Source organism: Tripterygium wilfordii, chromosome 9 (genome assembly GCF_013401445.1).
Source record: "Tripterygium wilfordii isolate XIE 37 chromosome 9, ASM1340144v1, whole genome shotgun sequence".
Classification (NCBI taxonomy): Eukaryota; Viridiplantae; Streptophyta; class Magnoliopsida; order Celastrales; family Celastraceae; genus Tripterygium; species Tripterygium wilfordii.
Genome location: NC_052240.1, coordinates 11,431,396 through 11,456,606, shown reverse-complemented (window position 1 = coordinate 11,456,606; position 25,211 = coordinate 11,431,396). Strand labels below are relative to the sequence as shown.

Genomic DNA, 25,211 nt, shown 5'->3' with positions numbered 1-25,211 from the left:
AAGAACTCAAATTTAACAATTAAATATGCTTCTCGAAATACCCAACTAAAATAAATTTTGTCCTTCTCTAAGTAAATCAAATCTCCAATTGTTAAAAACTCACCGTTCCGTTTCAAACTAATCCATTCAACAACTCAAAACCCTACCTACTAAGGAACTAATTTGTTTCACTATTCTCATATATATTTTTCATTTATTGAACATGATTCTATGGCCAGTTCGGAATCCCTGAATGCGGAAGATAGTAGAGGATAATTTAGTAAATTTAACAATTAAATATGCTTCTCGAAATACCCAACTAAAACAAATTTTGTCATCTTTTAATTAAAGTAAATCTCCACTTGTTAAAAATTCACCATTCCATTTCAAACTGCTCCATTCAACAACTCAAAACCCTGCCTATTAAAGGAACTAATTCATTTCACTACTCTCATATATATTTTTCTTTAATTGAACATGATTCTATAGTCGGTCCGCTATCCCTGAATGAGGAAGACTTCTTCGGCATCCTTTTTGGTTGTAGTTTAATATGTCCTTCAAATGTTTGAATATCCTTTTCAGGGCTTCGTTTTGAGGCCAAGAAGGAAAATGAGTTTGAGTTAGGAGCTGTTGCAGGATCCAATTTGAGTTTTTCGATGGAGAGCCAGAAGACAGAGAATTCCTACCAGGTTATACGTTCATTTGATTTCTTTTTATTTTTCGTTATATTTCCTATCACTTTTCTTTTTTTTTAACTTCTTAATACTAAACCGTTTGCAAATTTACAGGTGTGATTGAATCACAAGGGAAACATCCTTTATTTTGAAAAGAAAATTGTGAATGACAGACAGTACAGTAATGAGCTTGTCAGCCTTCTTGCTCTCGCTCTCCACCGAGAACCTCAAATTGGAATCCACAACAGCTCCTGACACCAACCCATTTTCCTTCTTGTCCCAATAATATGCAACCTTGGAAAGAAAAACAAACAAGTACTTATGAAGTCAAATGTACAAGTTATTTGTGTAAGTTTTGTCGTATTTAAAAATAATGGTTGAATATTAGTTCTCAGTTAATGTTCTTGAGTTTCTATAAATGCAAAAATCAAGATTTTTAATTTTGTACCCTAATATTTCATTCCAGCTGAGCCATTCATAGTTTCGGTATGTGGCTCGATACTCGGGTATTCTCTCTCTTAAAGCCAAACTGAAGAGTTTATTTGTTCTATTTGGGTATTTACTCTCCCAATGTGTTTGAACGAAGGAAACGATATTATTTATCGAATTAAATACGTGCGGATATGAGGATAGTTTAAAGAACACAATACCTTAAAGTGAACTGAAATGTCATGATAAGAAAGTTGGTTTCTACATCCACATTTGACATTTTTTATTTATAATAAATAATTATCCACTAACAATGTAATTAAATTTGACCATATCAAGATTTCTAAAATGATTTTTAGGTGGATTTATCCTATGTGAATCAATATTAATGTATTAATTTTTATCAGAAATTACTAATCATCTTCTCTTTTTAAATTTCTCAAAAGATGTGGATTTTTCATATATGAATTGAACATGGAATTTAAAACAACAAAAACCCATAATTAAATTTTTATAGTTTTTTTTGTTGCTCGAATTTTAATTGCCTCGATTTAGAATCTTAGATTTATCTAAACGGCACCGTGTCATTAATGCCACCTGGCCTGCTTTGGAGAGAATTCTCCAAGAAGTAATCAAATGGCAAAGTTGTGCTTCCTTCCCGTGAAAACCAGCGGCTTCAGTTTGCAAACTCCCAAGTCCGAAAGAGATTCGAACAATGAAAGGAGAGACGACCAAGGTGAGCGTGCTAGTGAGCTTATTCAACTGGATGCAGAGGAGCAAGTCTTCGGCCAAGAAGCGCTCCAAGTTCCGCAAGTTCATCGACACCTTCTGTGATAAAACCGACTACTTCACCGCCATCCGCCTCATTCTCCCCTCGCTCGACCGAGAACGCGGCTCCTACGGCCTCAAGGAGTCCGTTCTGGCAACCTGCCTCATTGACGCCCTAGGTATCTCCCGGGACTCTCCTGACGCCTTGCGCCTCATCAACTGGCGCAAGAGCGGCTCCACCGGCGGTGTTAATGCTGGAAACTTTCCGCTTGTTGCTGCCGAGGTTTTGCAGCGAAGGCAAGGAATGGCTTCTGGCGGTCTCACTATTAAGGAGTTGAACGACTTGCTGGATCGCTTGGCCTCCAGCGAAAACAGGTATATACTGAATAGTGACAGTTGACTCGAATTCGTTTTTTCTATCTTCCGTTTTTTAAAAGTAAGCTGAAATTCAAGAAAATTGAATTGTATTTTTTGTATTTCTTTTGGTTTTATGTATGGCTTCAGGGCAGAGAAGACTGATATTCTTTCTACCATGATTCAGAAAACAAATGCACAGGAAATGAAGTGGATCATAATGATAATTCTGAAAGGTTTTTGATTAAATATGTTAAAATTAGTATTTTTTATTCACTTATTCATTTTATCCTTTCTTTTCCCTTACGTAAACTATTATTGATCTGTCCTAGATTTGAAGTTGGGAATTAGTGAGAAGAGCATATTTCTTGAGTTTCATCCAGATGCTGAAGACTTATTTAACGTCACATGTGACTTAAAATTGGTTTGTGAGAAGTTAAGGGATCCAAATCAACGGCATAAGCGCCAGGTTTGTTACGAACTTGTCAAACCATTCCTTTCTTCTATCTGCCAAATGTTTGTTAGGCTTCAGGACTTGCTTTTTCGAACAATATAGCTGTATAGCTGTTAATAGTAAAGGAACACTTCATATGAATATGATCTGAAATTTGAATCATAGCTTCATTGGCTAAACAGGATTTACATCATTTAACCCTAAATTCAGAGTTCAGACAAAATGTCATATTGTAAAAGGAACTCATTGGAATGATTTCTTGTGGAGGTGAGAGCAATTCTCTTTGGCTATCAATGAGATATTATCTTAATTTTCTTTTACTATAATTTAAATATACGAAGGGGATATATGAAGGGGATATTATCTTTTGTGGAGATAAGAGCCTCTAGAGAGCATTTTTATATTGAATGAGGATATTAATGTCCAATCCACCTAAATGATGAGATTATATTCCATCTCACTGAGTAAGATTCGAATTTGAAGAAAGGAAGAATCCCAAGTTACATTGATTTGTGATTGTTGAGAAAGATGGTGATGCAATATGGTTACTTATCCAAGAATACCAATGATACTTGAAACAGAACGTGTTCCATATATCAAATTCACCTTTTGCATGGGATAGAGAAGGAAGTTCCAACTAAAAGGATCTAAGTCTTTTCCCTTGCGTAATTTGAACATAAAACCTTTTATGTATTTCATTGATGGGAAGTCTCCCATTTTTGTTTACTATCAAACAAGCATCAAGTATTTGCAATCATTCGGCATGGGCATTTTGGAAATGCCCTACAACCCTACCCATAACGTTTCATATATTCTAATGAGGACATTGGATGTTAGCTTATACAACCCTGCCAACCAAACTGATTGGTTGGTGATCTTCAATGATGCTTGCTCCAACCTTATTGTCGGTTGAGCGTTATAAAAGTTTTAATGAAGACTACTCAGGCTTTCTACTCTATAAAAGTTGACAACCGCCTTATCTCATATGTGACCTCTTATTATAAGGTTTAGGAATGTCATGATATTAGGAAACATGAGTTAAGGAAATAGCTTTACCTTATTGTTGTCATTTCTTTAAGCTCCATAGCATACTTCTGAAATGATTCACTTGAAGCTGGACTCATTTAAAAATGTTTGATTAATTTGGGCAACTCATATACATGTTGATACAACCAAGTAAATTTTTTATTGTCTTAATACGTAGGACATCGAAGTTGGAAAGGCTGTGCGCCCTCAGTTAGCTACAAGGGTTGGTGATGCAACTACTGCTTGGAAAAAGGTTCCTTAAACAATGGCGTTTCAGTAACTTAGTTTTGCTTGAATTAGTAGTCTGTCATCTTTCACTTTTGAGAATTTATGTGGAGCTACTAACAGGGGATGTTCAAAACTTACCAGTGATGTGCTTGTAATTGTGCTTTATTATGTGTAATAAAAAATATGATTGTATATTTTTAGTATTCTTCATAGCTAAGTAATCTTTGAAAGAGAACAGTCTTATACTTCCTCTCCTCGATTACATTAGTTATACTTTTAAACTACTATCTAAAGTAGACTACTGAAAACACCCACTATCTTTAAACTTTCTGATTGTAATTATCTATCGACTTTTATGAATATCCATCTTTTGCACAAGTATCTGTGTGTTCCATTCAATCTAGTTGTTATTTTGAATGTACTTTGTCAATATTACATGATCTCTAACACTTTATCTTATTCATATAGCTTCAAGGGAAGGAAGTGGTTGTTGAGTGTAAGTTTGATGGTGATCGTATCCAAATACATAAGAATGGAGCTGAGATACACTACTACTCTAGGTATGTACATTTATTTTGTGTGTTTCCATGTATATGCTTTGTAGTTAGCTTTTGAGTATATCATTTGTTGTTTGCAAATTAAATTGAAATGATTGATTCAGAAATGACTAAATTACAGTAAAGAAAAATGATATGAAGTTTGGACATTATTTATATTGTGAAGTGTATATGGCTGCTGGAGAAAATGAAGTATTCTGTCTGATTGATAATTTCTGTTGCCTATGCAGGAACTTTCTTGATCATTCTGAATATGATCATGCCATGTCAAACATAATTGAGCAAAATGTTTTAATTGATAGGTAAGAAGTTCTCAGATAGCTGTTTGTACGACTTTAGAGTTCTTTTTTTTCTTCCTGGAAGTACAATTTAGAATCAAATCATTCCAGGTCTGGAATGCCCTTGTCTTCCTTTCCCTTGAAGTGCTGGGAGAGTAAGAAGAACACATTATTTTGGGATGAAATTGTTCGCTAATACGATGCTTTCATTCATGTAATACTATATACGTGTAGGAACCCCCTCACCAAAAAAATAGAGAAAATAGAACCAAAAGGAATTCAAACCTTTGGGGGGGGGGGGGATCAACTCTTGTACTTGAACATTTTCAACTTGTAAGAATTTAGATGAAAGGTGGATAAACTGGTGGCAGTTTATCCTCATTGGTTCATTTTCACTTGATAGAGGGCACAAAAAAAGGAACAAAATTCAGTCCAGATGGGGAAACAGCAGAATGCACTTTACTTAACATTTTATAGTTTCAATTAACAGAGCGTAAATAATGTTTGTGTTATGATGATTTAAGGTATGATATGCAGATTGGACTCCCCTATATTGTATGCTCTATGTAATTGCTCATACTTGTTTTAAAAGTCATGCATTGAAAGAGCACATGTCTCCGTGAAGTTAAAATAATAGTGATATCAGAAGTTTGGATGAGATATCAAGTATCTTGTCTCTTCATGTATGTTGTGGCATGATCTGAACCACAGGATCACTAAGTGTAGGCAATTGTACTAGCTCCCATGGGATCTGATCCATGGAAAGCAGCTAATTCAAAAAGTAGATTGCAGGCAACCCTACTTTTATATTTTGCTGCTAATGATTTTGCATGTGATTTTTCTGCTTTCCCGTTGGTTTCGAATTCAGTAACTTTAACTGAAGCTATTGCAAAGTTGGTGATTGAACCTGACATTGGAGAACCTGAGGTCATGATTTCAAATTCTTGCTTGCTCTGTACACCTTCCATTTCAATCAATTATCCCGTTTCATGTCACCAGCTCGCAAGGGCTGTCCAGCCCATGCATGTGGACATTTTATAAAACATCCCCTCTCATTTGCCTCAAAAGTGAAATATTAGTGCCAAGAACTGCATTTGCTGCAGTCCAGGGAATGCGTCACAAATTTATTTATTTATTTATTTCGTAAATTACACCAAGAACTGTATCAAAGGTTATAGAGTTATTGTGAACAAGGTCAAGGGAAGAGGCAGAACCGTTGCTCTGTGCACCTTCCATTTCAATCATTTATCCCATGTGTCGTGTCACCAGCTCGTGAAGGGACGTCCAGCCCAAGCATGAGGACATTTTGTCAAATATCCCCTCCCATTTGTTGGGCCTCAAAACTGAAATATTGGTGCCAAGAACTGCATTTGCTGCAGTCCATGGAATGCCTCACTTTTTTTTTTTGGGGTTGGGCCGCTGGGGCCATATCAGCTATGTAATATAAATTACACCAATGACTGTAGCAAAGGTTGTAGACTTATTGTGAACAAGGTGAAGGAAAGAGGTAGAACCGTTGGCTGACGATTCTATTCTGTTCAGTCCGGGTGTTCGTTGGGAGTAAGAATTTCTGGAATTTTTCATTTTGTGAACTTTGACGCTGGAACCAAAGCTCATTTTTTTGAGGAATATAGTGGTTTATTCCTCCATAAAATAAAGTTTATCTCTCTGTTATTGACAAAGACAAATGCTATGTAGATAGGAAGGAAGGAATGGAGCTTTAGGCAAAAACTGGATTAGAGGAGCTGTGTGAGATGCAATATTGTCAATTTCAGCACTTTGTTCTCTTGATCCATCAAATGTGCTACCAGGAGTCAATGAGATCTGAATGTTTCTCCATTACCATCCAAATATGTTTAGGCCTAAAATTTTTTATGTTTTCAATTTGATTATGATGACATTATTACTTTCTGACATAGTAATGGAGAGTGTGCTGTCTTTGGCTTCCAAATGACTACTACTACTACTACCGCTTTAGCATTCCCTGTCCTGGCTGGAGGCTGGTTGGCTGGTACTTACTGTTCTCGGACTTCTCGATTGTATCCAGCCAGGAAACTGATTACAGCCATATACTTGCTCTCACCCTAACTGGCATAGTGGCATGTTCTTCTAACTGTTATTATATTACTTGTTTACAGTCAAAGAATGACAACTTTGCTACTGGGTTTTTTGCTCAATAAACTGCTAATTTATGGTGGGATTTGTTGGTGGGAAAAGCCTTGTACGTATTAGTTGTCATTTGTCTTGATCTGAAAGAGAATGAGGTTTGCGACTTTGCGGTTCCCTGACCTCTTCGTACAAAAACAATGAGTGAAATGAAACATTGGATGATTCTGGATTCATACATGACATGTATGTTGCAGATTTTTAAAGTTTTACTGATACTCATCCATCTTGTTTACTTTTTTTTTCTTTTTTCTTTTTATTATTTGGTATAGGTGTATACTTGATGGTGAAATGTTAGTGTGGGATACATCAATGAATTGCTTTGCAGAGTTTGGTTCTAATCAGGAAACAGGTTTTCTCATATTCAGTGTTCAATAGCCACTCTTTTTACTGTCTAGACTTCTTGTACGTTGTATCTTCTTCAATTCATATATTCATATTTAGTACCATGACTTGCTTACAGCCAAGGCTGCGAGGGATGGATTTGACAGTGACAGACAGGTCTTTTTGTTGTGAAAATTTTAAATCTTTTTCTTGTTCTTATACTAGAACTGAAATGTTTTGTGTTGCTTCTTGTGATGCAGTTGTGCTGTATCCTATTCATATTTGTTTCCTTCTGAAGACGAGCTCTAGAAAAGTGACTTTTGACATCAATTTTTTTGTATCCCATTGTTAATTGATATGATTTACCTTGATACTACGTAGATATTGCATTTGATATTCTTTATGTGGGAGATACCAGTGTTATTCACCAAAGCTTGAAGGAACGACATGAGCTTCTGCGAAAAGTTGTGAAGCCTTTGAAGGGCCGTTTAGACATCTTATTACCTGATGATGGTCTTAATACTTCCCGCCCTCCTGGTAAACATATAGGCAGAAATAATCATTATGTCTTGCCTTATTTGATTGGCAGCCTGCAGTGTGAATATTTTTTTATCATATTTATCGCTCTGTATTTCTTTTTGGCTCATAAAGACAATCTCTTGCTATCAGTTCTTTCTTATGATTAGAGTGCAGTCTGTCTATTTTAATTTGTTATTGGACTGTGCTTTAATTGAAGAGAAACTCTGTTTGAAGCCTTTATAGTTATTTGGAGCTAATAAATTGATTGGTTTAACACCCTCCTTCCTCCTCACATATAAGAAAAATAAATGGTTTTTTTTTAATGTGGGCTAGATACGGAAAAGGTCAAATATGACCTTTTTGCAGTTTGTCATGGCACCCTTCTTCTGCTTCCACTTCTTCTTCCTCTTTTTTCTCCCCTTTACATTTTTCATATGTTCTGCGTGCAATATGCTGTGGCAGCATTCACACAAGTGTTTGTGACATGCTGTATATTGTGGCATCCTCGATTCAGAAGTAATAAAGTATAAAGTAGACCTATTCTTAAGCTTCATCTACAAAGACACTCAATTCTTCTGTTTTGTGAATTATTATGTGTTAGAATATGGTATAAATGATGTGAAATGTCCCAACCTAACAAGTTAACTTATTGGGTTGAATGGCAAAGTAACTTAGCTTAACATGGTATCGGAGCAAGAGGTCTTGGGTTCAAACCCTAGCTTTTGCAATTTAAGCACCCATTTATTGTTGCTCCAAGTGTGGGCCTTTGTGTGTTTGTTGTTGCCCCTAGTGTTGGGCCGTCGGATTGCCCAGCCCACACGTGAGAGGGAGTGTTAGAATATGGTATAAATGATGTGAAACATCCCAACCTAACAAGTTAACTTATTTGGTTGAATGTCAAAGTAACTAATCTTAACATTATGATTTCATTGGTGAAATATTCTTATTCTCTATGTAAAAAAGATCACTTTAAGTGGCATCGAATATTTGTATATTAAATTTTGTATTTGATACTTGTTATGACGTTTTCTTTTGATGATACATGAAATTTCTGCATCTAATGAATCTATCATTATGAACTCCAGCATCGTGGTATCAAATTCCATATTCTTTCAACTTCTCAAGGGACTGATAGTCTTTTGAATATTGAAACTAAAGAGACAGTAGTCGTCAATTTATTCTCACATACATTCTCTTCTCCTCCTCTTTCTTTAACATTTTAACGATTACAACCCTAACACTGTCTACTATACTGTTAACATATGTGCAATGACTGAACTACCCTTACATATTCTAACACTCCCCCTCAAGTTGGAGCATAGATGTCAATCATGCCCAACTTGTTACAAATATTAGTTATCCGACTCCCTGGTAGAGGTTTAGTAAATACATCAGCTATTTGATCTCCAGTCCTAACATGTTTAAGACAAACCATTCCTTGTTGGAGTTTCTCTCGAATGAAATGACAGTCAACCTCGATATGTTTTGTACGTTCATGAAACACTGAATTAGAAGCAATGTGAATAGCTGCTTGATTATCACACCACAATTGCATAGGAGCTGAGTCCTTCATACCAATCTCCTCAAGTAAGTGACGAACCCACATAAGTTCACAAATAGACTGAGCCATGGCTCTATACTCAGACTCTGCACTTGATTTTGCAACCACACTTTGCTTCTTACTTTTCCATGATATCAAATTCCCGCCAACAAAGACACAATAACCTGTAGTAGACCGTCTGTCTATAGGACAACCCGCCCAATCAACATCCGAGAATCCTTCCACTCCAATGTTATTGTGATCTTTATAAACAACCCCACGACCTGTTCCTTCAACTCTAATGTGACCATGATCCTGATAAACAATCCCACGGCCTGGAGCACCCTTAAGGTACCTTAAAATGTGAATTACTGCATCCCAGTGAGATGTCCGAGGAGATGACATAAACTGACTAACCACGCTTACTGGAAAAGCAATGTCTGGCCGTGTCACTGTAAGATAATTAAGTTTTCCAACTAATCGCCTAAACTGTTCTGGATCAGCAAGTAGAACACCATCTTCAGCAGCCAATTTCACATTAGGCACCATAGGTGCCTCACAGGGTTTAGTATCAATCAACCCTGTCTCATTGAGTATATCAAGTACATATTTTCTCTGAGATAGAAAAACACCTTGCTTACTACGTGACACTTCAATACCCAAGAAATACCTGAGAGGTCCAAGATCCTTTGTTTGAAATTTGGTGTGAAGAAAGGACTTGAGAGCAGTAATACCCATACTATCACTCCCAGTAATCACAATATCATCAACATAGACCACCAAAAGTATACAACCTAGCTCAGATTGTCTGTAGAAAACCGAATGATCAAGAGCACTCCGGCACAATCCAAACTCAATAACCACTTCACTAAATCTACCAAACCAAGCGCGAGGAGATTGTTTCAACCCATATAATGATTTCCGAAGAAAACATACCTTCCCAGACTCCCCCTGAGCAACAAACCCGGGTGGTTGCTCCATGTAGACCTCTTCAACCAAATCACCATGTAAAAAGGCATTCTTAACATCTAACTGATGTAAAGGCCAATGGTAGGTAGCAGCCAGAGAAATAAACAATCGAATAGAAGCAATCTTGGCAACAGGAGAAAATGTTTCTAAATAATCAACACCATATGTCTGAGCATAGCCCTTTGCCACTAACCGAGCCTTCAAGCGAGCCACAGAACCATCGGGGTTCACTTTAACAGTGAAGACCCACTTACAACCAATAGCATGTTTTCCATCTGGGAGGGAAACAAGATTCCAAGTACCATTCTCCTTAAGAGCAAACATCTCATCTTCCATTGCCTGCCTCCACCCAGAATGAGAAAGAGCCTCTGAAATAGACTTAGGAACAGTAACAGAATCAAGAGAAGAAATAGTAGACCGAGAAACAAGAGATAGACCTTTATAAGAGACAAATGAAGAGATAGGATAGGTACAAGATCGTTTACCTTTACGGAGAGCAATAGGTAAATCAGGACTAGCATCAGAAGCTAGAGAACTCGGATCTGGAGAGGAAGAGACAGGTAGAGGCTGAGTGTCTTGGTCTGTCCTAGGTGCCACAGAAGAATCCACTCGAGGTGTCGAAGGATGGTGCCAGCTATAACGAGAATATGTTTGAGTGATGGGAGGACGAGAAGACTCAAGAGAAGGATTAGGTTCAGATATACGGTAGACAAGAAACTCATCCTCGGGAACAAAAGAAGATGTAGAAGAACCACTACCATAAGGAGTAGACTCAAAAAATGTAACATCAGCTGAGATTAAATATCGACCTAGATCAGGAGAAAAACAACGATACCCTTTTTTATGACGAGAATATCCCAAGAAGACACATTTCAGAGACCGCGGGTCAAGTTTAGTGATTTTAGGTCGGACATCTTGCACAAAACACACACATCCAAATATACGTGGAGGAAGACAGAAGAGAGGTTGAGAAGGAAACATAAGCGAATAAGGAATACTACCATCAAGAATCGAAGAAGGCATACGATTGATTAAGTAACATGCGGTATGAACAGCATCAGCCCAAAATACCTTAGAAACCTTCATATGAAATAATAGAGCCCTGGCAACTTCCATCAAATGACGATTCTTTCTTTCAGCCACCCCATTTTGTTGTGGGGTGACAACACAAGATGACTGATGAACAATGCCATGTTGAACAAGATAAGAAGAAAGAGAGTTAGAGAAATACTCTTTGGCATTATCACTACGTAAAATCCGAATAGAAGCATTATTCTGAGTTTGAACTTCAGCATGAAAAGCACAAAATATAGAATACAACTCCGAACGATTTTTCATTAAATATAACCAAGTTACCCGAGTAAAATCATCAACGAAAGTGACAAAATAACGAAATCCAGACTGAGATATAACAGGACAAGGACCCCAAATGTCTGAATGAATCAACTCAAAGGGGGACGCAGCCCGTTTATGAACTCGAGGAATGTAAGACGCTCGATGGTGTTTGGCAAATTGACATGCCTCACACTCTAATTGAGACACTGAACCTAAAGACGGACAAAGACGCTTTAAAACTTGTAACGAGGGATGACCAAATTGACAATGCAGCTGATAGAATGAGGTAGTACTAGTGGAAGCAACTGGCCGTGGCACTGGTGAAGCTTCAGCAGCAAGAACGTATAGACCATTAGACAAACGACCTCTACCAATAACCTTCTTCGTCACCAGATCCTGAAACATACAATGATCAGGAAAGAAGTTAACAGAGCAGTGCAATGCTTGGGTGATTCGACTGACAGATAATAGATTAAAAGGGAAATGAGGTAAACACAAAACAGAGGAGAGAGATAAAGTGGAAGTGGGCGAGGCCGTACCACTACCAAGCACAGGAACATTTGAGCCATCGGCTAGAATGACATTTGGTAGAGTGGGGGAGGACTGAAATGAAGAAAGGATACCTGTATTGCTAGTCATGTGGTCGGTGGCTCCGGAGTCAATGACCCAATCACCGAAGGACGAAGAAAGACAAGCAGTTGGATTACCTGACTGAACAAGGGTGGCAGCAGACTGGGTAGCTTGAAATTGAGTAAACTGAGCATATTCATCAGCCGATATCAGAATATGGCCATCAGGTTTGGATGCTATGGAAGAAGACACAACTCCGGTAGGAGTAGGCAAAATACCCTCCTGAGTAACGGCATTAGCAAACCGTGAAGAAATGGATGGTTTACCATTCAATTTCCAACAATTCTTTTTCAAATGACCTTGCTCACCACAATAATAACATATCCTTAGACCTCCACGTCCTCCATTATCACGGCCACCACCACGAACTCCTCGACCACCACTACGACCACCCCTATTACCACCAGCTGGTGGTGTCCAACCCAATAAAGCAGAGGTATCACCAGAAACAGCAGATACTCCCGAGATGTCATTACCAGAATCCTTACAAACTTTGCGCAAGCGAGAGAATGCTTCAGCTAGGGAAGGTAACTCTGGATCAGTAAGTAATTGAGTACGAGCAATCTCATACTGCGACTCCAACCCAGCAAGGAAACACTGAACAGCGACCTCTTCCTGTTGGGTCTGCATTTTCTTCACATCAGCTGTAATAGGATACAAAGTCCTCATCTCTTCAAATTTGGTTTTGAAGTCAGTGTAATATTCAAGTAAAGATCGTCCCTTCTGATCTGCACGATATACCCCAGCTAGTAGCTCATGAACATGAAACAGATTTTGCTTACTAGAATACAATGTTTCTAAATATGTCCACATCTCCTTGACACTATCACAATGCCCAATCATATCATCTACAGAATTTTCCATAGTATTTTGAATTAAAGTGAAAAGTTTATCATCTTCCTTCTGCCATTGTGCCTTGGCCTTCAGCTCAGTCGGTGCATCCTCGGTCAAGTGTTTCTCCATATCAATACCCGAGAGATATCTTCTAATAACTCGTTTCCAGTGACCATAGTTTGTACCATTTAATTTCCTGTCTGTGATACGATACGAGGTTGGGATGATTTCTGCAACAGCTTTCTTTTCACTAGTCTCAGCCATGATTCACACAGAATCAAGCAAACCCTTGAACAACGCACAATAACCTCCACCACAATCTGTCCAAAACAGAGACAACAGCAAACCTCCACCACAATCTGTCTAAAACAGAGACACACCAACAAACCTTCACCACAATCTGTCTAAAATAGAGACAGCAGCAACCAGCAACCAGAAATTTAACACACGCACAATACCAGCAACCAGCAACCAGAAATTTCACACACGCACAATACCTCTACCACAATCTGTCTAAAACAGAGACAGCAGCAACCAGCAACCAGAAAAGGAGAAGCACACACCAGGAGAGAAGAAATACTAGCAACACTCGCGCTAGAAACCCAGATCGCGATAGAAGTGCGCAGCAGAAACTCGCGATGTAGGTACCCAGATTTGCACTGATAAACTGCAGCCGATGATCACCATGTGCAACCAGCGAGCCAACCCGGCTCCGATACCATGAAACTAAAGAGACAGTAGTCGTCAATTTATTCTCACATACATTCTCTTCTCCTCCTCTTTCTTTAACATTTTAACGATTACAACCCTAACACTGTCTACTATACTGTTAACATATGTGCAATGACTGAACTACCCTTACATATTCTAACAAATATCAACATGTTTTGCTAGTATGGATAGAATTATAATGCTTTTGCATTTCTAGATTCTAGTGAATTACCTTGGCTCCAGATATTGACTTCCCCACTGATTAGTATCCTTAAATCAACCATTTAAAGTGCTGTAAAAATTATTTAAAGAAAAGTATATCCCCAAGAATAGTTGTCCATTGAAAGTTTGCTGGCAACCTGGTCTATAGTTTTGCTTAACCTGTTTTGGTGCTGCCTTTGGGCTTGTGATGTTTTCAGAGACATTATCATCTACAGTGTTTCTCAAACATAGCAAATCGAGGATAATTTCTTTTGACTCCATGGTTCTAGACTCTTTCATGTGGCTCTTATTGCTTTCTGTTTGATCATGTTGAAGTCCAAAATATGGTGTTCCTCTTGACATGTGATGCGGATATGCAGTTTCTTTATGCCAATTTTCTCATTATTGTAATCTATATGCATCGGAAAATTCATTAATCATATTTGTGGTATCCAGGTGAACCTTGTTGGTCACTCATAGCTTATGATGTGAATGATGTCGAGAGATTTTTTAAAGAAACTGTTGAAAACAGGTCAGAAATATTTCTGTTGGTGGCCACAGTGATACTTTAACTTTAGAAGATAATAAGGTTTTGGTGATCTTTAGTTATTGTGAAATATAGTTGCCTTTCCTTTGTGTTATCACTGTTCTCACCTTCAGCAGTATTTGACTTTTAGCATTTCTATATTGTAAAATTTATTCCTCGCTTTTTTCTTTCTACTTATCTTTCTTTATTACTTAGTTTTCTGAATTTTGGTTTGCTTTGAATAAGCTCTGCAATTTGTTTCACATATTTGCAATTTCGGCTTGTTGAAGAAATTTTTTTTGTTAAGAATTTCATGCTGAGCACATAATAGCTTTGATGAAGAAGAGAGAATGAAGTTTTTGCTTCTGTCTTAACCTAGAAACAATATATGGAATTTGGAAATTTCTTATTGTAGTGGAATATAATTGCTTGACAATTCATTGGTCTATATGTTGATCGAGAGTTCTTTTAAATCATTTAGTCACAAGTTCAATTCTTGGAAACAGTCTATCCACATATTATGTGAGGTAAGGTCTATGTACATCATGCATGTGACCGACCTCATTTATTGTGGGAGCTTTGTGCACGAGAGTTGTATACATTTTTTCTACAGGTGAACATGTGGCTCATTGGTAAAGTTGCAATGGTGCAACCTAGAGGTTACATGTTCAATTTTTCTATTTGGGCAAGTACTTGTGATTTTTTTGGCTGTCTTTTGAATAGTTTTTTTTCAAGTGTATTTTACTTCATCAATGAATAGGTTTGAGCGTTTTGTGTCTAGTTTCTATTAAGATGAGCCAATTTAGGTAGAATCATTGATTTCCCTAGCAGCTATCCTTCTTGTTCATAAAGTATCAACAGTGGTAGGGATTATGATATTTACCACCAGGTCAGATGATAATGACGTGATACTTTTCTACAAGCCCATGATATTTAATTGAGCACTCATTGGAGATTGTCAATTTGTAGCATTACATTTACATGTCATAGTTTATGTTTTTTCAAAAACTAGTGGAGCGATTTCATACATAATAATTACTGTGCTTCATCGGTCCCAGTCTCCCATTAATGCTTGTGTATCTCTGTTTGTTATCAATTCAGAATTTGCATGGCCTATTATTCATTTGCCTTCTTTATTCATTTATGTATTGAGCCAAACAGTCACATTGCAGAGATGAAGGAATTGTATTGAAAGATCTTGGCTCCAGATGGGATCCGGGTGACCGGGGCGGAAAGTGGTTGAAGTTGAAGCCAGATTACATTCGTGCTGGTTCTGATTTAGATGTTCTTATCATAGGTGAGAGTTCTACTTGGTACCTGGTTTTCCTGGAAAAAAAATTGTGCAATTAAGAAATATTAATGTAATCGTTAATAGGGGGATACTATGGCTCTGGGCGTCGTGGAGGAGAGGTTGGTTTGCCCTCTTTCTTTATAATTCTTATTTCTGTATTTTAATTATCAGAAGGGTTTAATTATCAGAAGGGTTTACTTATGAAATCGTCATTGACTGCAGGTTGCTCAATTCTTAGTTGGCCTAGCAGAGCATGCAGCACCAAATGCTTATCCAAGGAGGTAACTGTATCCAACTATAAACTCATCTTTTCAGCATCATTTATTGTGCATTCAGAGTTTTCCTGATATGCTTAGTGGAAATTTATAAGCAAACATGTGGCCCGATGGTAGAGTTGCAAGGGTGCAACATATAGGTCACAAGTTCAATTCTTAGTGAAATTTTCAAGTAACATTATGTTTTACAAGTCATTGGTCTTGCTCATTAATCTGTTTATTACGTTTCTTGGCATCTTTCAACTATCCTGCAGCTACTACTATTAAGAATACATTTATCTGTCCATAGGTTGTGTTTCATGTGAATAATGGGGAAGGATAATTCGTGTAATGGGTTATAACTAACTTCCCATATTGATTCATTTAGCCAACCCTATATCATTGTTTGGGATAAAGTCTTTGATGATGACGATGACGATGACGATGACTATGATAAGTTGTGCTTTAATATATGAAATAAAATGCGCCTGGACTGCAGACAAATGTGCAATATGATCTGAGACAGGTTTTATAAATTAGTGCTGTCTTGATGAGGGAGTGATTGATCACTCAAAAAAGGATGTTTATTCCATGTCCTGATCACTGACTTAATCTTTTTCAGTATCCATTGTAAATCTGCTTAACTATATACCTAAGGCATCCACAGTAAGTATGTGAACCTTCATTTGCCCATATATGACCATATCCAAAGAAGTATCTGAAACCTTTGGTTAAATTAACAGGTTCTGTAGGTAGGTTGGTGCCATAAATAACCTTTTCCTACTGTGATCTGATTACATTGTAATAAATATTGATTTAGTCTAAACTCTAAACTACGCCTTTTGCACCCGTCAAATTTTTTTTTCCCTCTGTGTTCTTAGAGTGTAAGGATTAGTTTCTTTTGATTTCTTACCTTTAAGGTTATTGAATATATATATCCATATATATTTTAAAGAGTTACCTATTGGAGAAGGGTTCGTCCTGTGTAAATTTGCTTCTCTCTTCGTTTTTCCCCACAAGTGAGAGTTGGATTAAGATTTGAATAAGCTTAAATGCAAAGCTGACTTATTGCCAGCAAATGATGGAAAAACATTTGTTGAGACCTTGCTTTACAATCTTGCTTGGGAATGTTTTATTAGTTCACAGGGTGATGCTATGGTATTTATGCAGAAAACATCAATGAACTAATCAGGTATGTCTTTGCAGATTTTTTTCCTTTTGCAGGGTGGGCACTGGGCTTTCTGATGATGAATTAGATGCTGTTGTAACCAAACTGAAGCCTTACTTTAGGTACTGTTAAGGTAACTAGATGTTAAAGAAATGGTGGTTACTTCCAGATCCCCACTGGAAAATGCCCTTTGAGCTTCATCAAATAGCTAGCTCTGGGATCAACCTGAGGTGGTTCATTGATGAGATAACTTTATGAAATGTGACAACATTGCTGCAATGATTACTGTACAACAAAATTAACCTCATTTGTATGTGATAAGGACCCCTCCCAAGCCAGTGTTTCATGGACGCTGGAGAGCCCAAGCCCATACCCCCTTAACAGTCCAACAGGCCCAGCCCGCATCCATAGGCGCATGCAGCCATAAACCAGTTGTAGTCCAATGGGCCTCCACAATCAAGGCCCAATCCTTATCATGTGAAAACCCATTGGACATGTTAAGGAGTGGCATTTGCCCTCCTTATAAATTGCACTTAACTCCCCTATCTCTCCGATCTAGGAGTTCCTATCATTATGGAAAACATTTTGATTTGCTGTTGAAAGGCTAATTGAAATGTCACTTGGTGATAGTTTTGTTGGTTATCTCTCTTGACTTAGGGCGTAATCTCCCTGGAGGTCGGGTGTTGGATTCTAAGCTAGCACTGCTATTTCCAAGTGGTTTGCGCTGGGTCTTAGTCCAACTAACCTGTTAGGCAATTTGCGCGTGCCTAGCATGGCCCGAGTTAGGGCTTAATGGGCTGCCCAAAGGGCACGCCTGTTGAGTTGGTCTCGGTTACCCAAACCAAAAAAACAATGTCGTTATAACAAAAGTGATGAATATTCATAGAGGGTCTCATAGTCTAGTACTAATAAAACTTGTTTATAAAACATTATTATGTCAGTAGTGTATACATTTGAACAGATATAGGACGAGGTGGGAGGAGATGCTGGTTTTATGCTTGTACTTGCTGTGTCTGACAATTTTGGCCCACATTTTTTGGTTTGTCAGGAAATATGAATATCCCAAGAAAGGTCCACCAAGTTTCTATCAAGTTACAAATAATTCAAAAGAGAGACCTGATGTTTGGGTTGAAAGCCCTGAAAAGTTAGTTTTCAACTTTATTCTCTCATATAATTTTTTTTTATGTATTCTACTAAATTTCATTTTGGACAATCCTCACTTGTTGCAGGTCAATAATACTTTCTATAACCAGTGATATCCGGACCATTAGGTCTGAGGTGAGTCTATATGATGTAGTTTGATTATACTCAGTTGGAAGAATAATGATTTCTGTAGTTCCTCCATTCTTTCAGGTATTTGCTGCGCCATACGGCCTGAGATTCCCACGCATCGACAGAGTGAGATATGACAAGCCTTGGCATGAGTGCCTTGATATGCAGTGTAAGAGGAAAATGTGACCAAATGTGTCTCTGGTCATTAATTTTTGTTTATAAGTTCATCAATGTTATTTATTTTGTCTGGGAAGACTACTCCCTTAATTTGTGTTGACACACAACAATTTTCCAATTTTCAGCTTTTGTGGAACTAGTGCATTCAAGTAATGGTACCACACAGAAGGATATAGAATATGGTGGCGTGCAAGATAGTAAACCAAAACGCATGAAATCCTCCACAAAGAGAGAGAAGCAGAATGTCTCGGTAGTTCCAAATCATTTTGTTCAGACAGATATCTCTGATATTAAAGGGGAAACCTTGATATTCTCAAATATGATGTTTTGTATCCTTTTTTAGCTTGCTTTCTCTTTATCAATCTGCATCTTTTGATTCTTAAATTGTATCTTATTTATATTTTTTGGTTATGGGTTTTGTGTTCACTGCATGATGCAACTTATAGCCCACTATTCTTTCTTCTCTGCTTCTCTCCAGCAATTAGGGAAACACATTATTCTTTTCGAGGGAGATCCGTTTCTCTGGTGGAGAACTGTGGATAAATTTTTTCACAATTTTTGCCTTCTTGTGTGACTAATGATTTGAAGTTAGAATGATTTTCCTTTTTAGTGGTGTTCTTTGCATCTCATTGCTTTGTTTTGTTTTGCATTTGTTTGTTAGATTATGCTTGCAATTTGGATTGTTAAATGATGCATTAATCCATTCCTTGAAACATCTTGTCTCCTTGACTAGAGTATAGACTTTGTGAATGTGCCTCCAACCCATTCTCTTGATTCATTCCACAAAATGGTTGTGGAGAATGGTGGAACTTTCTCAATGAATTTGAATAACTCGGTTAGCCATTGTGTTGCAGCTGAAAGCAAGGGTCTGTCCCTCTCTCTCTCTCTGTCTCTCTCTCTCACACACACACTGTTGTACGTGCTAGTGCATTTAACAATTCTTGGAAAATTTGATGTGTGACTGTATGAATTCCTCACAGGGATCAAATATCAGGCTGCAAAGCTTCGCACAGATATAATTCATTATTCGTGGGTATTGGATTGTTGTTTGCAAAAGAAGCTGATCCATTTGCACCCAAAGTGAGCCCCATCAATTCCAAAAAAACTTTGTATAGTTCTTGACAACCGTTTTGCATATGATAGTCCTTCTAACCTATGTTTTCTTTTAAGGTATTTCCTCCACCTTTCTGACTCTTCAAAGAAGAAGTTTCAGGAAGATATAGATGAATTCGCTGACTCTTACTACTGGGATCTCGATACGGCAGACCTTAAACAGGTACTCTGTATACATTGGCTTTCTTCGTATTATTGAAAATTTGTTTCAAATTTTGTTGTATGATTAATTATTATCAGTATTCTCATGTTGCGTCTTGCTTATTTATTTGCTACTATTGATATAGTGACCAATTCCTTTTACCTAACTAAAATAATTTATTTATTGTTTTTCAGCTCTTAAGCAAAATTGATACATCAGAAGACAGCAAAACTGTTGACTATTACAAGAAAAAGTATTGTCCTACAGACAGATGGTCTCGCTTTCATGGTTGCTGCATCTACTTCTATCCGTCTATGAATTCTTTGTAAGACTTCCTACCATAAGTTCATATCCATTAAGAGTACTATTACTTTGGATGACTTACATTTTGTCCGTTGAAGTTTCCCCACTGTCTAATGACCTAAAAACATTTTCCTTGAAGAACACCTGATTCAGAAGTGCTACTGGGACTTGTGCTAAGGAGGCTGAAGCTTGAAGTTCTCATGGGTGGTGGTAAAGAGTGCAAAATTCTCTTTCATGCTACACATTTGGTGGTCCTGTCAGTGCCAGGATCTGACCTGGACTTCAGTTCTCTTATGAAAAGGTATGATATATTGGCTCGTTGTTTGAGCATTAGTGTAGAATATTCTCCATCCTTGGGGAACTCATCCTCTTTTTTTAATTCTCCATTGCTGCAACTGCAAGCGGATATAAGGGTGAAGTAATTCTTAAATATTGTGGAGTTGACAGGATTTGCATTGTAAATAAGTTTTGTTCTTTTTGCTGTTATATTTATATGTATATTTTTTCCCAAGATACATGGATGCCCTAGCTATGTTTGCTTGTCCCCAAAGGATCAGTCGAAGTTGCATTAGGGTTCCCATTAACCACTTGTGCACTAATGACCTAGCATAGAACAGAAATGGTGCTCAGCATGTCAACTACCAAAAGTTCTAAAGCTTCCAACAACTTGTGGGCTGTTTCTGATTTTTCCCGTTAGAAATTATTAACTTCATTTGGGACCCAGTCAACTTTCTCCATGCTCTCTAATATTTTGACTTTTACTGATTTCATCCTGAAAAGTTTTTTCCCCTCGAGAAGCACACTGATACTGATCTCAATAATTTTAGATGCCCTATGTATATTGTATCCTCTTTGTTGACCTGCTCGTTTTGTCTTCAGCTTCATGCAGTGGCATTTCCATTATTATTATTTTTTTTGGCAATAATGGTTCAAGCGGGAATAGTGGAATAGAAAATAAAAATTAAAACTCTCTGATTGTTGACGAGTACATATAATGTAGGACTTAGGAATATAGAAATCCAGATATGCTCCATAGGATGGGGAGCTATTTCTGCTGCTGGTTCCTTGTGCCAACACATCACAATTGCAGCACCAGTATGAAATCATATTAACATTGTCGTAAAAATATCCTTCTTTGAGAAGGAAAAGGTTCTATTTAAACATTTATCCTGTTCTGATTGGAGTTTGTGGCAACGCTCATTTCTATAAGTTGGCTTGTAGCCTATAAAGGTCAATGGCAAGCGATTATTCAGTATCATCTGAAAACATTTGAATGAATTTTCTATTGGAGTTACGCTTTGAATAAATGTGTGATTTATTTCTTAGTTTCTCGAAGCCTAGCCATGGTTTTTGAACGATCGTTGTAATTGGAAATAAGTTATGTTATTGTCTTTTAGAAGTGTAAGTCTCTCTATTTTGATTTATATTAGCATTATGTTAGTCTCTCTATTTTTAGTTTGCTTCATTTATTCTGATACCTTGTTTTTCTCGTTTTTATATATAAAGCGAATAAATTTTTATATTTATCTTCTTTATTTTGTTAATTCAGTGATTATGTCATGACTAATAAAGTTTTCTATGCAAATTGTAATTCAATTTGTTAACTTTCCGTAGTTTTACCACCGAAGAGAAACATCTTTTGTTGAACAAGAGGTTGCATGTTGTTGGGTACCAATGGCTGGAAGACTGCTTGAAAATGGAGGAAAAATTGCCCGAGGATGGATATAGCATGAAGCCCAGAGGGATGGAAGTATCAGCTTATGAAGAGTGGTATGCAAATATTTTTAGCTTCATTGCATTTCTGGTTTCTAGTTCATAAAAAAACTAAAGTCATTTGATGCAGTAAGAATCTTCAAAAAAGCAACATTAGTTCAAGGTGTCAAGCTCATCACTGCCCTGTCCTTAGGGCAGGAGGTCGAAAAGTCTCAGCACCATTGAACAATCAAGAAAACAAAAAAAAGAATCTGGGATAACTTTCCTTACTTGATCTTTATTATATTTGTAATGATAGTTATCAGTTCTCACTATTCTGATTGAGCTAAATCTCATATACTCATAGTGAAGCCTGTTGAAGCAGTATTCATAACCACTCTGCATGCACACACAACAACATAAATGCATGTTGCAGTGATTTTTTTAACGTTTAGAGACATGTTTGTGAAGGTTTGAATATGGGATTAGGTATGGAATTTTATCGCCTTTTGAAAGTTTTGTTTGATTAAAAAAGGTGGAGATCAGTCAAGTTGAAGTTCATGCTTATTTATAAATAAAAAATGAAAAATTTCCCAAGAGATTTAGCATTAAATGCAATTCATTTCCAGTTCTTTTTGTGCCTAGATCATCATTATTTGAGCCTTTATCCAAAAGTTTCATGCCATATATTTTAGGTCTTCCTCTTCGCTTCCTACTCTCTTCTATACAAATTCTCTCGATTTGCCCCACTGCCACATTGATATCTCCACTTTGTACATGTTCATACCATCTTAAACAGTTTTTTTGTAACGTATCTTTAATTGGTGTTACTCCTAGCTTTGATCTAGTAACCTCATTTCTTAAATTATCTGTCCTTATGTGACGACACATCCAACGAAGCATTTGCATTTCTGTTACATGCATTGTTTGGATATGTTGTCTCTTAATAGTTCAACACTCACTCAGAACTATACATCATCGCAGGTCGTATAGTTGACCTATATAATTTTCCCTTCAATTTTAAAGGAATCCTTCGGTTGCATAAAACACCAGATGTAGTCCTCCACTTCATCTACTCATTTTTAATCATATTAGCTACATCTTCACTAATGTCTCCGTCATTTTGGAAAATCGAGTCAATATTTAAAAACTTTACTTTTCGTTACTTCTCTCATCTAATTCGATCGTTTGTTCCCTTGTATGCTCTTCCTAAACTTACATTTCGTATATTTTTCTTTAGTCATGCTTAATTTAAATCCTTTTAGACTCTAAGACTTGCCTCCACATCTCGAGCTTTGAGTTAACTCTTAATATTGTCTCATCCACAAGACCTCATCACCCGTAAACAACATACACCAAAGTAACTCACCTTGTATATGTCATGTGAGTTCATCCATCACTATAGCAAATAGGAACAGGCATAGTGTCGACCCCTGGTGCAAACCTATTGTGATGGGAAACTCCTCTCTATCTCTTCGATTAGTCCTAACACTAATTGCAACTCCTTCATACATCTTGTCATATTCTTTAGAAATATAACTAATTTTGACTCCTCGTCTCTAAATCCACCCTATCATATATTTTTCTACAAGTCCCCTCAATAAAAATATCGCCTCCATTGTGAATCGTCCCGGCATAAAAGCAAATGCTGTTGAACCTTTAGGGGGTCATATTGCCTGACTTTGGCCTGACAGAATCCAACGAATTCCTTGACTGTCAAAATGGGTAGTTCACTAACTCTTGATGTTCTGATAGAAAGTTGATGAGCATCTTGGTTCCAAAATGGTTGCCTACTTTGGCTATAAAAGAGGCTTCACGTGCTCTAGTCTCTTGTTGGAAGAAGAAATGAAATGGTAGGATGTAGAACCAATGTGAACCTCTAAACCAAAGCAATTCGTAAGCTATAAAGAAGATTCACATAGATAACATTGCGTCAAAAACATTGACAATTGTGTTGCCTATGTGACCATAGTGAAGACATATTTATGTTGACGTCTATATGTACAGCTTTGTATTTCCAGATGGCTGAATTTTGCCGTGCACAATTGAGACTGGATAACTTCAAAGCTTGAAGTTTAAATGGGTTAATCTTTAACTTGTTCAAAATTTTGTTTGTTGAAATGCATAACAATGCATTCTTGTGCTGTAATATAGTATTCTTTTATTGGATGAAGATCCTAACCGAAATTACTTTTTTATGTTGTCTCTGTGCTCCCAGCAAAGATGACCTGAATATCAAGGAAGCCTCTTCTGATATGGTGGTTGCCGAAAACCTGAGTGTGCCTTATTTACCTGACAGGGACGAAAAGCAGGAAGAAAATAAAGCTGCTTTTATAAATTCCAGAACATTGGATTCATATAAAAGTGATGGCAAAAGGAAAAGAGGGAGACCTGTTGGTCAGGCCACAAAGAAACGTAACATGAACATCAAACAAGCTCGACGAATGCAGACACATTGTAAAAAGAAGCCTGCTAAAATTCATGATGACGAATCAGACACAAGCAGTTCTGCAGATGAAAAAATAAATGAAGGAATGGAAGTACTGGAAGATTCTGCATCATCCCAAAGAGACAAGCAAGTTGAACCAAAGGCTGCAGAAGAAAGCGGACAGGAACTGCAGTTTAATAATGAAGATCCTGGGATGGAAAAGAGTGTACGGTATTGCAGCCAATTTGGCAAGAAGCTGGAAAGCAGACATGAAATGCAGTTTGGCAATGAAGATCCTGAGTTTAAATGCCAAATTGCCAAAAATCCTGAAAAGTGTGAAGCTGTGGTTGATCCAGTTCATGCGATGTTACTTGACATGATTCCTAGCCTTGGAATAAAGAAGAATGAAACTGCACAATCATTTGTTGGGGATGATAAAGTTCCTGAAGAGACCAATACAGGGCTTGTGAAGAAAAAGAAAGTCAGCTACAAGGATGTCGCTAGTGAACTTCTCAAGGATTGGTAATTCACAAGCTTGTTTGCATCTCCTTGTAAATTCTATGTCAATTCTGAACATACGTAAGTATTAGTGAAGAACGGTTTCTAACTTACCAGATTAAGGTTTCAAATTCTGTTTATCTTATCACCTGATGGGTGAAAATTTTAGCATACGCTGAGTTGCTGACTTTCTTTAATATGATTAGTATCCATAAAACCTCCTTCGATCATTGAAATAAAGAATAATTTCATAACAATGAGTCGTGTGTGGATTGTTGCAATTTCAAGCTCTCTGTCTTAGTTGTGAAATTAAGGGAGTTTGGAAATCCTGTCAGAAAACAATGGGGAAGAGAAAATTTAAGAACTATACA

At 37.2% G+C, this 25,211-nt stretch overlaps 1 protein-coding gene across 3 annotated transcripts; it reads left to right on the top strand.

The window, feature by feature from the left end:
- Positions 1-1,701: 1,701 nt before the first annotated feature.
- LOC120005338 (DNA ligase 4) lies at positions 1,702-25,057 on the top strand. 3 transcript variants are annotated; one of them, XM_038854923.1, is made up of 26 exons: positions 1,702-2,225; positions 2,355-2,440; positions 2,537-2,673; positions 3,863-3,937; positions 4,381-4,472; positions 4,700-4,771; positions 7,186-7,265; positions 7,377-7,414; positions 7,498-7,504; positions 7,619-7,774; positions 14,433-14,508; positions 15,675-15,799; positions 15,878-15,912; positions 16,016-16,074; positions 17,254-17,337; positions 18,264-18,359; positions 18,445-18,493; positions 18,569-18,656; positions 18,790-18,993; positions 19,405-19,530; positions 19,645-19,744; positions 19,835-19,940; positions 20,114-20,244; positions 20,362-20,523; positions 21,837-21,992; positions 24,133-25,057. In XM_038854923.1, exons 1-26 carry the CDS (start codon positions 1,798-1,800, stop codon positions 24,866-24,868), a joined length of 3,504 nt encoding a protein of 1,167 aa, XP_038710851.1. In that variant the 5' UTR covers positions 1,702-1,797; the 3' UTR covers positions 24,869-25,057. The 3 variants fall into 3 exon arrangements, with proteins under 3 accessions (XP_038710851.1, XP_038710852.1, XP_038710853.1); XM_038854925.1 differs by lacking the exon at positions 24,133-25,057 and adding an exon at positions 22,066-22,470 and having other exon boundaries at positions 1,798-2,225; XM_038854924.1 differs by lacking the exon at positions 17,254-17,337.
- The last annotated feature ends 154 nt before the right edge of the window (positions 25,058-25,211 follow it).